General features: G+C 53.7%; 4 protein-coding genes across 4 annotated transcripts; 3 read left to right on the top strand and 1 right to left on the bottom strand.

Moving 5' to 3' along the window:
* Positions 1-3,511: 3,511 nt before the first annotated feature.
* Positions 3,512-4,342, top strand: T310_5892 (uncharacterized protein; the record flags this gene model as incomplete). Its single annotated transcript, XM_013471277.1, has 1 exon — positions 3,512-4,342. The coding sequence occupies one exon, from the start codon at positions 3,512-3,514 to the stop codon at positions 4,340-4,342; it is 831 nt and encodes a 276-aa protein (XP_013326731.1).
* A 2,028-nt stretch (positions 4,343-6,370) lies between these two features.
* T310_5891 (uncharacterized protein) lies at positions 6,371-7,154 on the bottom strand (the record flags this gene model as incomplete). The annotated part of the gene is made up of 2 exons (XM_013471276.1): positions 6,371-6,519; positions 6,617-7,154. 2 exons carry the CDS (start codon positions 7,152-7,154, stop codon positions 6,371-6,373), a joined length of 687 nt encoding a protein of 228 aa, XP_013326730.1.
* A 681-nt stretch (positions 7,155-7,835) lies between these two features.
* Positions 7,836-10,300, top strand: T310_5890 (DnaJ domain protein; the record flags this gene model as incomplete). Its single annotated transcript, XM_013471275.1, has 4 exons — positions 7,836-8,258; positions 8,428-8,751; positions 8,802-10,094; positions 10,154-10,300. 4 exons carry the CDS (start codon positions 7,836-7,838, stop codon positions 10,298-10,300), a joined length of 2,187 nt encoding a protein of 728 aa, XP_013326729.1.
* Positions 10,301-12,784: 2,484 nt separating this feature from the next.
* On the top strand, positions 12,785-14,676 carry T310_5889 (Transcriptional regulator Cwf13/SkiP; the record flags this gene model as incomplete). The annotated part of the gene is made up of 3 exons (XM_013471274.1): positions 12,785-12,931; positions 12,986-14,422; positions 14,491-14,676. 3 exons carry the CDS (start codon positions 12,785-12,787, stop codon positions 14,674-14,676), a joined length of 1,770 nt encoding a protein of 589 aa, XP_013326728.1.
* Positions 14,677-14,734: the final 58 nt, after the last annotated feature.

Raw genomic sequence — 14,734 nt, 5'->3', positions numbered from 1 at the left:
CGGCAGTCGCCAGCGGGCGGCTCTAGCGCAGGCCGACCGACAGCCGAGACGAGCAACGAGGAAGGCCCCAATGCGGCATAAGCGGCAGGTGCCAGGTGGTCCCTCGCGCCTTCCATCCCCACGCCGGCCGTTGCTGCGTCGCTCTTGCCAGCTGCCATGCCACCGCAGCGCACGCCGGCGTCTGCTGTACGGAGTAGAAGCCGCCAGAAGATCCATCCTGCTGCACTGCAGATCCGATCGTCCTTGGGGGCTCGCGCTGCCAGGGATCGGTCCTCGAATCATGAATGCATGGGCCTGGCCTAGCTCTGCATCTGCTCGATTGCGCCCCGCTGATCCGTCCTGCGTGCCGTCGCGCGCTCGTGCTCGATTAACCTTTCAGAGAAGCCCCAGAGAAGCTCCGACAAGCCCGCTCGGCTTCGTTTCCGGGACTCGCCCGACAAGCAATCACAATCACGCCTGCTATCGGAGTGTGACGGTGACGACCGACGAGGCTGAACGGCGCGTCTCCACTAGTCCATCCGTCCATGTTCCTTAGGTTCGCTGTCGACTCTGTCCCTCTGCAGTCGACACAGGGTAGCAGTGGGAGCGTGATACCGCTGCACAGCGCAAATCTATGCTCCGTACGGAGGAGTTGTCGGTGTGGAGGATGGACGACAGAGTGCTCCGGACGCTGCAAGGTAGAGCAGTGCGCCGTCGGCACCCTGACTGCTGAGAAGCCCCCTCGTGTCGACAGTTCAGCACGACCGGAGCTATTTTTCTCCCCTGTCTAGCCCGGCACCTGCAGCTTCTCACCACGCCAGCTGCGTCGGGAATTAATTCGCGGCCGTCTTCCGACTGCCGCTCGATCGCTAGATACGATCGCGCGGAATGGCGGGTCGGATTCGCAAAGTTTATTTCTGGCATCGGCCGGGCGACTCTCTGCCCACTTGTCTGCTGCGTCAATCAACCAACGAGCACCGCAGCTCGATTGGCAGCAACGCCCCTAGCCTGCTAGGCCCAGATGCGAGCGCGCCCAAGACCCATCCAAACAACGTTCCAAGGCTCTCTGAAGGTGGACCGTTTCTTTTCTTAGCGCACCCTCGACAAGAGATCCGGAGACCAACCGCTGACAGATTGACTCTCCCGCACTGAACCACCACGAACTGCCATGCTGGGACTTGGTTCCCGGATGCACCTGTTGATCGCAACGGTTGGGGGACCCAAAAAAAAAGGTTTCGTTTCAAGGAGAAACAATCCCCCTGTCCAGTGCTGCCTGCACCGCTGCACCTAACGGCCCTTCCCCGTCGGCGCTAGGTGGCCGCGGTCATCTCGTTGCCCACTTCCCCCCCCCCCCCAACGATCTAATGCCGCGATGGCACAATCCCCAATTTTCCGGTACGTGTCGATGGCGGGGACTTGGCGCTATTAAACTTTCCCAGAACAAGAGGCAATCGGTTATGGGAAATGCAAAGGAATGGCAACTAGCGATTCCTCTCGCTTGCGACGGAGAGCCTGGGCCAGGCCCCAACTTGCATGCATGTGTTTGCCGCATCCTAACAACAGCCGGCCTGAACTGATTCGTCCCCTCCGTCGATGGAGCTGAGAAACCTGCCTACCTATGATCTGCCATTCTGTGAAACTCCCTGCTGCGTCGCTTATCAATCCGCTGCCCGCGACTCCGTACTGGATGATCGCCCAGGATCAGGCATGTCTGCCCCACGTCTGTAAGACTCTCGATTTCTGGAACACGTCTCGTGTCGTGTTAGACTGAAAATCTCCCGACGTCTGCAGCCGTCCGATTCGGGGAGAGATCCCTGGCTTTGTAAAAGGATTGCCAAGTCGCCCTGGTGCTTGCTTTCTAACATGCCCCGTCCTTCTCCCCATTTACCCTCGGTCGTGTGATTTATTATTCTCTCCTTCGATTTGTCGTTCATCATTTCGTCTGTTTACAACACCATTTTCCCACCGTCGCTGCTGGAAATTCTGCCGTTCGGATATTTGACTCGGCCCGCTTCCATCCCATCAACGTTGAATTCCGACAACAGGCTTTGCTGCCTGTTTTTATTATTTTCCCTCCGACATCTCCAGAAAGACACTAGAATAACAGTAGGTGGAGTAGTTGTTGCGCCTGCTTAAAAAATACTTGAAGCTCTCCGCTGCTGACCCTGGACCTATCAAACATTAGAGCGGTCGGGCTTCAATTCTTTCCGGATCAGAATTTGGGGAAAGGACACAACCTGAAGGAAGAAAGTAAAGAACGGATCCAGAATATACTCCCTCCTGCTCCGCTTGACCCCTGGCTCATGCAGTGTCTTCGAGATCATTTGCCATCGCTGTTCGTCTGGAGAGGAAAGCGCCTGTCCCCGCAGTCCGCGCAAGGCTGCCGTTCGTAACAGTCTACCACTCTGGCGTCCAACAAACGGTTGTCGGCCATGGCAAATCTGCATATTGAACCGACCGGCCAACAACTACCTTTCCGAAATGGTCCCTCGTCGGCTGAGGGCCAGAAAGCCTGGCAGGGCCAGCCCATCTCAGGCAACTACCCGTATCAGCTCCCACCACCTCGTCCGTCAGCCGCGTTGCCCTTTGGTGCGGATAACCATCGTCAGCAAAATCCTCAGCCGGAAGAAATTCGTCCTGTGACGGGGGCGCATTCGAGAAACCAGAACAGCAGAGAGAAGCTTCCATCCGTAACTCAGTTGCTGTCACCGGCCAGTCTTCCGCCCTCGCCATATTCGCAATATCGGGGAAGTACGCCACTCAGCACGACGTCGAGCGATCTGCATGACGGTTTGGTCCAATCGTCTCCCCCTGCTGGATCCTCCGTTACAGGAGTACCATCCCTGATTCCTCGCTCGAACGGGCCTTATGGGCAACACCCCTCACAGCAAGCTGGAAAACTGCCCTCGATCTCCCAATTCGGGCTCGAGACCCGCTCTCCCAAAGATCCTGATATGCCAGCTGCACGTGGTGCCCTTCCTAGTCGCGACATCTTACGAGGTCAGGAAATGTCTCAGGGCGAATCTCCCCCGACTCAAACGAAGAGTGTCAAGAATGGCAGTCCGCGTGCAGGATTGCAACGACCTGCCATTCTTCCTCACGTCGTGGATGAGCGATACATCGAGGGAGAAGGGCTCTGCTACATTTATGCAGACGGGTCTTACTGTCCCAAAGTCATCGACGGTGAGCCCGTTAACGCAAATTGGGGAATTACAAAAGCAGGAAAGCCGCGGAAACGGTTGGCCCAGGCCTGCGTCACCTGCAGAGAGAAGAAAATCAAATGTCAGCCAAACCTTCCGAAATGTGACCAGTGCCAGAAGTCGGGGAGAGAATGCCGGTTTGAGAGTGCGTGAGTGTACTTGGATGATTTCCCCCTGGCTAGTGGGAGAGATTTCGCTAACAGCATCCCAGGCCGCGTGGCAATCATGCCGCGTCCAGGTCTGCTTCTTACGAGCCTCAATCGACCCGCCCAAAATCCAGCCAAACGCTGCCATCTCATTCGACGACCCCTAACAGTCCTCATGGCTCGAACATGATCTATAACCTGCCACGAGCTTCGGGCAGCTCCCCTGCTCTTGCAGGTCCTACCTCCCAATCGCCGGGATCTGACAAGCAATTTACACCTACTACGGCACCAGACGTGGCCCAGGGGAGCATATTGGACTTGGGGAAGCCCCCAAAGAGGCGAAGGAGAGGCTCCGTTGGTAGCGCCGACTCGTCGAAATCTGAAGCCGATCTCATGAAAATTCGCAATTCTTCTGATCGCGCTGATATCTTGATGGAAGTCACCGAGCAGGAGTCCAACGACGCGGCCTTTCGCGAGTGGGCTTCGGATCCTATCGAAGTCGATCCAGAGGCAACGGTTCATTACGTGGACAGGTTTTTTGCGTGCATCAACGACGGCCTCTTTCAATTGCTACCGAGGAAACCGTTTCTTCTTTGGCTGAAATCCTGTCGAACCAAGTCTCTGGACGATAAGATGCTCCTCTACTCGGTGCTGGCGCTGGGATCGATTTTTTCAGATCGTCCGGAAAGGATCGTTGCGGGAAAGCGGTTTTTTACGACGGCTAAGTACGCAGTGGACAAGAGTCAGCATCGTCTGACCTTACAACTAGCTCAGAGTCGAATCATTCTGAGCTTGTGGTACTCCGCTATAGGGGCGTTGACCAACGCCTGGGATTTCATCGGTGCTGCCGCCAGGACGGTTTGCGGACTGCGCTACAACGTTGAACCGGATGGACCGGTTATTGGCGCGAACCAGGTTTGCGAATATGGATTGCATCCTCAAGCCCTGATTGAGTGCCATCGACGCACCTTCTGGGCTGTCTTCATCCTGGATGTTAGTTACCTCTCCCTGCGGTGATTCTGTCGAGTCTACAGCTAACTGCATGGCAGCGCTTTTCTGCATTCTATTCCCTTTCCCCCGTCAATCTGCCGTCTGACGATATCTTCCTCAGACTGCCATGCCATGAAGACGTTTACGAGGCACAACAATACGTGACTGTCCCATACTTTCAAAATAAAATGAATGACGCTCTATCATTCCAATCCGATCGGTCAGGCTTTGGTTTGATGGCGATTCTGATTGAAATCATATCTCTTTGGGGCGATGTCACTTCTCACATATGCCGTTCAGCACATATGCCACGCGAGGCTTACAGAGCATGGTTTGAGGGATACTACATATCCGTGATGAGGCAAGCGGAGACCTGGATGAATTCGCTTCCTAGTCATTACACGAACACCATGGCGAATATGGAGAACAGTATCCGGTCTGGAAAGGTCGATAATTTTGTTTCCATCCATATGCTGTATCACGCAACACTGTTGAGACTGAACCGGCACGTCCGACACGAGAACCTTCCCGAAACCATGGTGGATAGCAATATCCGACGGGCGAGGTATCACGCGACCGAAATTTTGCGTATGTCACTCACCCTGAGCCATTTCAACTCCGAGTCGCGGCCGTCTCGTTCTTCCCCTGAGTCTTTTGCACCAAGGTCGATTTTTTCTGCACCTTACATCAACTACGCGATCCTGTCTGCTGCGGACGTCCTCAGCGCTTTTGGCTTCGTGGCTGACATGTCGGAGTGCATCTCGCTGCTGAATGGTGGACTCGATGTTATTGACGATATCTGCCGGTTCTGGGATGTTGTTCGGCCTCAGAGCAGACTACTCAGGATACGGGCCAACTCACTGGCCACCGCTGTCAGGGACATATCGATGTTGAACAATCGGAAGCTGGGATTTGCACTCGATGGCCCGTCCATGGATGCTGCCGTCTATTCAGGCAGCTTGGAGCACAACCGGGCGGTAGCCAGTGCCGGCGACTTGATTTACGACCTTCCATTGCAGAGGCATTTTAAGGCGTTGGGTATGGAAGAGGCATTGATCCACAGCGATCACATTTTGTTGGTAAAGGAGACGCATTGATCTGGCGGGCTGAAAATGGTTTTCCTTCTCATTTGGCGTGTACTTTTTTGGACCAATTTCTTCTTATAATTCTGTGACAGACAGCTGTTGTGAGAAGGGTTTCCTTAAACAGACCCATGGATAGACACAACGATATATTCGGTGTTATCCTTTTTCCCAACATTTTGGACAAACATTTTTGAAATATTCGCTGTGTGTTATTACGCCTGTTATGAGATTAGCATATAGGTTTCCTGTTATGTATTATTTCTGTTTTCCTCAGAGTCTGTCTGCAAGCGGAACGGAGCGAGGATTTCAATTCAAATATTCATTTCCCGTTATCTACATTATCTCTGATACGAGCATAGCCTAACCATATCACTCAGTACAAGGAAAAGCCCTTATCAGGGTAGGCGGACGTTGGGAGAGGAAAAAGCATTCTGAGTATCAGGCGTAAAACCAATTGGATACCTCCGCACCCAAACAACCTTGCCTTCAGTTGGATCCATGACTGTAGCAAAATGAGTCGTCTCGTTGGTAACGGGGTAAGTTTTCAGCCACTTGATCACTTCTCGCGGTGTCGCAGCAATGTCATCGTCAGGCTCACAGCTGACTTCTTCTCTGGTTGGATGCGAGGAGGTTCGTTTCCCAGCGCCTGCAGCCCGGCGCACTTTCTTGTCCCACTGCTCCTGGATACAGGCACGTCGGAGGTTACTCTCTGCAATGATATCTATCATGCTCTCTAATTCTCCCGAGACCAGGCTCAACCCCGCGTGGCTTTCTTGCTTTTCTTTCGCGATCTGCCCTGTGGACGGCGCATCGGGCTCCAGATCGTTGTTTGTAATAACAATGAACGACGACGATGATCGCACAACGGCGGTTCGGTGATCTTTCTCCATTGTCATGGTGGATGCGCCATCGCTGAATATCAAGTATGCGGCCGTGGTTGGCTCTGAGGGTATTCTGTCCTGAAGAAAGGCTAGCGACGGCGCATTTGAGGCACGAATGCTAGAAGTATTATCGCTCTTCCGGCGCCGCCACGGCAGCGTGCAATAACTGCTGAAGGAAAGATGTCGAGGGGCTGTTTCAGGTAGGATGCACTGACGGAGGAGTGACGAGATGGAACGCCTGGTCCCGAGAAGAACCAGCAGATGACTGAAATAGAATCGGAAGTTCGCCCATCTTCTGCTCGTGTCGTGGATGGGGCGGAAGTTCAGCGACACACTGAGCCCCTTTCGCACCGCTGTCAGGACGCCCACGAACCCGACATACGTGATGCTGGTAGCCAGGATCTCGTCCGTGTCGGGACTTGACACATACTCCAGCTGGACGATGAGCTTTCTCAGGGCATCCATCCCCCAGTCCAGGGTGCGGAAATGGAGCATCTTCGTGTGAGAACTGTCCTCAGCCTTCACTCGGACTCCGCCACTGGTACAGCCCATGAGCACGTCGAGAAGAACGTTAAAGGCGACTAGCAGGTACATGTCGACGCCAGCAGCCTGGCTGATCCCGCGAATCTCCTCCGTCTCCTCCGTGGTGAACAGTCGTCGCAGAGCGAGGCGGGCGAGTCCGCGGATAAATTTGACAGGAACATTCGGGAGAAAGGCCTCCACGAGCTCGTCGAACAGATCGGTGAGGGAGTGCAGCTCATCGCGGTACAATCGCGACAGCTCTACATAGCGTTCGCGTGGAGGAAGAGACAGGTCGATTCGGTAGATGGGAGGATGGCCGTTGGCAGCTCTTGCGTCTCCATGCCTTGTCATTATCAGAACTGGCTCCTCCGTCTATGTAAGACGGGTTCCTGCAGCAGGTATGCAACTAGGAAGACGACCTTATGGAAAGAAATGAATAATTACGTGTGGGTTGACCAAGCATTAAATATTCCACCTTCCTGTCGGCATTTAAGACATGTTTCATTGAACAAGCAACGGACGCAGAAAGCTATGCTGAGATGGGCTAAGATGTTGACGACAAGGCTGAATTACAGAGGTCCTCTTGCTGCATGTCATCCAGCTGGTCGACCAGCCCTGTGAGTCTTGCCGATCACATGGACTAGCTGGTAGTTAGTAAATTATTCACAAGAATACCCGCCGACGATGTGACACAACACACATCCAGCTGTCCTCCATGGCGTGTTATTTGTTCTAGGGCGATGTTTATGTACTAACTTTTAAGGTCACGTCATGGTCGCTCCCCGCAGTCTGGCTTCAGGCCCCTCCGTCACGCTCCGCGGCGCCGAGCCGAGCTTTTTTCCGATGTCATCCTGCAACCTGGCGGAAGCTTTTTCCATGCCTAACGGTTTCGAGGCCGTTGTTATCTCTAGACCGACAATTTCGCCATTGACGCGATAAATAAGAAAAGATGCGAGCTATGCGTCGACTAACGAGTCTATAGAGCGTCATCGGTGCGAGAGTCACTGTGTGTACTGTACAGATAAAATCGGGATGGCGAACGACCGGGAAAACAATGGCCTTGCCAACGGCTCACCACATGGTGATCATCACCGCCATGGCTCTGCAGAGGAGGATGACTACGAGGCGACGGATGCCGATTTCAGCAGATTGATGGACTACCCGGACGACGTGGACTACTACGCTCTGCTGGGCCTGTCGCGCTCGCCGCAACCCACCGACGCCCAGATCCGATCCGCCTACCGCACCTTGACCCTGAGCTTCCACCCCGACAAGCAGCCGGCGCACCTGCGCGAGGCCGCCGAGGCGCATTTCGAGCGGATCAAAGAGGCCTACGAGACCCTGATCGACCCGAAGAAGCGGACCGTGTATGACCTCCAGGGGGCGGGAGGCGTCAGGAGGGAATGGGGCCCCGGCGGCGCGATGGGTCGCGGTGGTGAGGCGGAGAGGAAACAGGTAGGGATCAAGGCGATGAATGCGGAGGAGTTTCGTCGCTGGTTTGTGGAGACTATGAAGTCGCGAGAGCGACAGGTACTGGACCAGTTGGTCCATGCTAGGGTGCGTATATATCCTGGCCGGAGGCATTTCGCTGATCCCGTCCATGCTGACCTTGCTGAACTCGCAGGGTTCAGTTTCCATCGGACTCGACGCGTCGTCCATGGTCGAGGCTGCCGATGACGGTGACTATGTCTATCTTCGCTTTCCGTCGATACACCCGTATAAGTATTCGATGGGTTACTCCTTCAGGGCGCCTCTTCCAGAATTCAGGAATCTTTTTACAAGAGTCCCGGAGGAAAAGGAGGAGGAGGATGAGACAAAAACACCGTCAGAAGAGCAGCCTTCTGGAGGACCAGAGGTGGTCTTGAACGCCAGTATTGCCGGCCAGCTCCAGAGGCCCAAGCAGCCGATGAAGTTCGTATACGAGGACGGAACGGAAGAGACGAAACAGGTAGGTAGTCGTGCCTGCTTGTCAGGGAAACGACTGTTGATCATCTGCAGGTTGCTCTGCCGCTGATTATGGTCGCGAAAAATATGTCGCTGAGCGCGAGCGTCTCCCATACTGTTGGCGCTGTTGGGTTGAGAAAAGGTCTCCCTCAAAAGTTGTCTTCCTTGCTTGACGGGGCGACAGTGGGATGCACGGGAATGCTGCTCCCGTCTCCAGCCTTGGAGACTTTTATCGTCAAGTCTGTGGCGCCATTTCCAGGAACACAGCCTATTAGCTTCTCCCTCCGCACTAATTTCACGAGGTCTCCATTGTCATTACCACCGGTCATTGGGCTATCAGTATCGAGACAGCTCGCACCGAGAAAGCACGTATACTGCACCTGGTCCAGCGGAACTATAAATTGGCCAATGCTGCTTCACCAGATGCTATTGCCCATCGTTGAGATCGGTCTGGATCCCGAGTCTGCATTCTCAGCCCCTGTGCAGCCGAGTCAGATTGACGTCGGCTATCTATCTCTCCCAAAGCCGGCGAAGAAGACGGAGGTGAACGAGGAAGACGAGGAGGATCTCGACGAGAGGTTAAAAGAAGGACATCCTGCTGAAGCTTGGCATTGGCGAGTGAGTGCGTCCCCTCAGGGGGGTAATCTGACACTGCGTTATGAAAGGAACCTGTTTTCAGGACGCGTCGATGAGCCTCCTCGTTCGGAGTGGAACCTGGAAGGTTATCATCCTATCGCTCCGACGACAGGACATCGCGCTGTTCGGCTTGAGGTTGAAACCACTGCGGGACTGGACGGGTCGCTCGCCTGGCACATTTCCGGAACGAGACAGGTCGGCGATTTCACGCGCGTTGGTCTGGGAGTCGGGGTTTCGGGACGCCGCGGACTTACCATCTCCGTCTCGTGGCGTCGACTTGGCCAGGCGATCTCTTTGCCTGTCGTCATTTGCCCTCTGGACCTCGTTAGCGCGGAACTTGCTGCTCTGGCAGTCATCATTCCGTGGGCGACGTATTGCGGGATTGAATTTGGATATATCCGTCCGCGGGAGCGGCGGAAACGTCGTCAGGCCATTATAAAACGGCGGAAGGAGCTGAAGAAATTGACTGCAAAGCGGAAGGCAGAGAGCCAGCAAGCGATCGAACTGATGTCCGAGCAGGTCCGTCGAAGACAGGAGAGGGAGAAAGCGCAGGGCGGCTTGGTTATCGACCGCGCTGAATACGGATACTTCCCACCTTCAGATAGGAAAGTGGCTGGTGAAGAGGCGGAAAGCAATGTCATCGACGTGACGATTCCGGTGGCAGCGCTGGTCGACCATGGCCAGCTTATTATCCCTCGCGACACTGTCAAGGTATGTTGCCTCTCCTACCTAGTATGTGACGACCAACCCAGCTGCTGACTTGCGTCCAGTTCCAGATCTTGGGGTTCTACGACCCGGCGCCGTTGCTGCCGAAGAAGCTGCGGATATGGTACACGTTTAGCGGACGGCGACACATGGTAGAAGCTGGCGATGACGAGGGCGTCACCTGTCCTATGCGGTCGCATGTGGTGGAGTAGATGTTTATCAGAAGATAATCGCCAGATATGCAAGATACGCCAGATATAATGTACTGTATACTAGATCTCCTTGGATATAGACAGTTGCAACCCACTCCTCAAAGTCAGTTAATTAGTTAATCTATTAATTGATATTCACGAGATCGTCTTATCTGCAGGATATCTGTCATGAGTAAAGATGTGAGTGCAGTTAATAACGGTCAGGTATTCCAGTGCATGAATCCTACCTAGCTGATCATCACTGAGCAAATGAATGCTCTGACTATTCACCAGTCTGTCTGTCAAAACTCACTAAAACCCCAGATTCAAACCAGCCAAACACATTGTTTACATCTGCTGTCCACACATTTGTCATCCAGGAGGTGCAGAAATATGCATTAATTACTACGCGTACTCCACAGTACTCTCTCCTCTACCTACCTATCTATCTCTCTCTGTCAAGCTTGTCTCGGCGTCAGCCCTACAATATCTCCTCATCTACTCTCTTACATGCACGCAAGCAGGAATGTGTTTCTGCTTTCCCTCAGAACAATATCTTGTCGATGACGATCCACGCAAGACCAGAAAGAAGAGAAGAGGGGTCTTCAGGACAATGACGGAGGCGCATCTTGTTGAGCGTGGGGATGTGTTTGTTGCTTTGAATGTGAGTGGACAACAGCTCTGTTATCAGCCTATCTACCTATCTACCTGATTTTTGTGTCTTTGTGAAGTTACCTATGTTGGATTATTACTGCTTCTTGAGATTGTATTGTCTGTCTTGAGAGAGCTGCCACGTTGCCCACATAGGCACTGTCCAGGCTGCATACTGGGAAGTGGCTTCAATGACAAGAACAAATTAGCTGTCTATCAGGTGTTGTTTCCTCTCTGGATTCCGCTTCTACTGAGCTCAAGGAACACATATATCCCTCCACAGATGATCTCCACTGGAATACTGTGCCAGTGTGGCAGGATCAAATATACCCCTTGGTGTCTCTGTTTCAGCAGAATCAACTGTCTTGTCCTCCTCTTCTTTCCTCCCTTTTTCACTGAAAGCACCTTGCCCTTTCTTACTTCTCTTCTCATTTGATGGAAACAAGTCAAGCACCTCTGAGATGTCTATATGTTGTCATATACACCACAGCATCATTATTATGCTTGTTACTTTTATATTTTTTATTTGCTACTGACATAATAATAGCACCAGCAGGGCTATTTGCATTCCTCCTACAACCCACCTCCTAGACTTTGCTATCCCACTACTCGTCCACAGCACCCATTCGCAGCCATCCCTACTACAGCTTTTGCCAGCAGCAGCAGCGCTAGCATCACCATCCCACTATCAGGAACAACTAGAGCAGGGATCAACAGTCAGAACACCATGTACGCAAATACTACTGCTGCTGCTGCTACTGCGACCAAAGCACCAGAACCAATCAGAAGAAGACACCAGCAGCAGCAGCCTATTACCACAATGCGGATAACTCCCTACGACAGCACTGATCCTGATATCGACATCAACATGATGAATGATGCTTTTCAGCAAGACCAGCAGCAAGGTCGCCAGTTCTGGGTCCGTGAGGTCGATGGCTCTTACACCTTGCGTGTTGCGAGAGATATTCCGGAGAACTGTCAGCCTGGGAGCTGGACGAATGCTGCATCTGGATATCCGTATTTTGTGCGTGAGATGCCTGGTTCTCAGCCTGGGTCTGGGGCTGGGGCTTGATTAAGACAGCCAGCCAGGCAAGAAGTGAGCATTAGCCTAGCATAGCAAGTCTAGAGAAGAAGGATGTGCATGCATTATACATGTACATTACATCGTCTTTCTTTTGCTTACTGACCTGCTCATCTCATTTCTTTCTTTCCAGACTCCTTCCTGGAGTGGCTCATGCCTCACTTATCCTTTATTCATTCATAATTGCCCCTTCTTGCTTGTTTTTTCTATGGATGATCATGGATAATGGATGTCCTATCTATGAAAAGTACTGAGCTTTGTCTACCAGAGAGAGGTCTTTACTGCAGACGAGGTTATGTATGTACAGTACCTAGAACAAAAAAAGTGTAACTTACAAATGCATGGTTCTCAGCGTATGCACTAGGTAAATTAAATATTCCTGAATTAGTGTCTCTCCTTGATTGAAAATTTGTCCTTTCTTTTTATTCCTTTCCTTCCTTTCGCTGTGGACTGGACGATGACTTAAAAAACATTCTCACAAGTCATAAACCCTGCTGAGAGGAATCAAAACAAATAATCGGGTCCATTTCTCGTTGACAAAAAAGTTGCCATACTGGTATAATAATGGTCGTGGTAGTAGTAGTATTAGTGGTAGCTCTATCTGGATGCTTGATTGGCGGATCCGCAACTACGGGAGGCGTCACGTGCCACCCGCGCAGAAGTCGCCATCACGCTCAACCATCAAATCTTAATCAATTCGGATCAACTCGATCACCCAATTTCTTACACCGTTTTTCCTACCCATCGGACCTCTGCTGTCGGAAGTCGTGACAATGACTTCTGTCGCTGAAGGTCTCTTCAAGTCTTTGCCGAAGCCGAAATACACCGGCGAAGATGAAGAGTTGCCTGCGCACGCCCAGCCTCGCGGCCCTCGCGTGCTGGGCGCCGGTGCGCTCGACGAGACCCAGGTCGTAGTGAGGGTGAGTTTATAACCTGTGCCTGCTGGAATCACAGTATTAGCTGACACTGTTTAGAAATCTGGCCCACCCCCATACGGTCAGCGAAAAGGATGGCGACCACGCGCCCCCGAGGACTTTGGCGACGGTGGCGCGTTTCCTGAAATCTTGGTCGCGCAGTACCCCCTGGACATGGGTCGGAAAGGCACATCAACAACCTCGAATGCCATCCCCGTGCAGGTCGATGCGGAAGGAAAAGTCAAGTACGACGCCATTGCCCGGCGGGGTCACAGCGAGAACCGCATCGTCCACGCCTCCTTCAAGGACCTCATCCCCCTGCGCCAGCGGGTAGACATGGGCGAAATCTCCCTCGACCGCCCGTCGGAGGAGGAAGTTGCAGAACAGATGGAAAAGACGAAAAATGCACTGGAGAAATTGGTGCAGGGAGCGGTCGCCTCCCAGAGGCCGAAGAACATCAAGGGCAACAAGAGAGCAGAGCCTACCTTTGTCCGGTATACGCCCGCGAACCAGATGGGAGATACGAGCCGGAAGAACGACCGTATTGTGAAGATCGTGGAGAGGCAACAGGACCCGATGGAGCCGCCCAAGTTCAAGCACAAGAAGATTCCTCGAGGACCGCCATCCCCACCGCCACCCATCATGCATTCCCCGCCGCGGAAACTGACTGCAGAGGACCAGGAGGCCTGGAAGATCCCTCCGCCGGTTTCCAACTGGAAGAACCCCAAAGGTTACACGATCCCGCTGGACAAGCGTCTGGCCGCCGATGGCCGTGGCCTGCAGGACGTGACGATCAACGACAAATTTGCGCAGTTTGCAGAGGCGCTGTTCACCGCAGACAGACACGCCCGTGAGGAAGTGCGGCTGCGGGCGCAGATGCAGCAGAAGCTGGCCGAGAAGGAGAAGGCCCAGAAAGAGGAGCATCTCCGCATGTTGGCGCAGAAGGCACGCGAAGAGCGGGCTGCGGCGGCAGCCGGCCGACGGGCGTCTCGTACTCGCTCTCGTTCTGTCAGTGGCAGCCGCAGCCCGTCGCCGTACTCGTCGCGGTCGGCCACGCCCAGCGAGGATGAAGAGGCGGCGCGGGAGCGGGATCGTCTGCGTCGCGAGCGCCGTCAAGAGATGGAACGACAGCTCCGTCAGTCGCGGATGGGCGCGGAGCGGCGGATCCAGGTGCTGGCGCGGGAGCAGAACCGCGACATCTCGGAGAAGGTGGCGCTGGGCCTGGCGAAGCCGACGCAGAGCGCCGAGTCGATGTACGATTCGCGGTTGTTCAACCGGACCAGCGGCCTGGAAGCAGGCTACAACGAAGACAACCCGTACGACAAGCCGCTGTTTGCCGCGCAGGACGCGATCAACAGCATATACCGGCCGCGGGCGCAGGTGGATGAAGACGACGAAGAGGCGGCAGCGAACGAGATGAGTCGGATACAGAAGAGCAATCGATTTGAAGTACTAGGCAGGGCGAAGGAAGGATTCAAGGGCGCAGCCGAAGCTGAGGTATGTACACGCCCACCCACCCACACAACCTTCTCTGCAAGCGCAAAACTAACTTATCCCATCACCAGGCACGAGACGGGCCCGTCCAATTCGAGAAAGACACAACCGACCCATTCGGAATCGACAGCATGATCGCCGACGTGACTGGCGGCGGCGGCGGCGGCGGCGGAGCAGGCCAGAAGCGCTATGGCATCCAAGAAGCCGACCGCGAGCGCGAGGACCGGTCGAAACGAGCGAGGGTAGATGATGAGTGAACAGAACCAGAGATGATGAATTCTGAATTCAAACAATGCAATGCAATGCAATGCAATA

Source organism: Rasamsonia emersonii (genome assembly GCF_000968595.1).
Source record: "Rasamsonia emersonii CBS 393.64 chromosome Unknown ctg1118621760337, whole genome shotgun sequence".
NCBI lineage: Eukaryota > Fungi > Ascomycota > Eurotiomycetes > Eurotiales > Trichocomaceae > Rasamsonia > Rasamsonia emersonii.
This window is presented reverse-complemented; position numbering and strand designations above follow the sequence as displayed.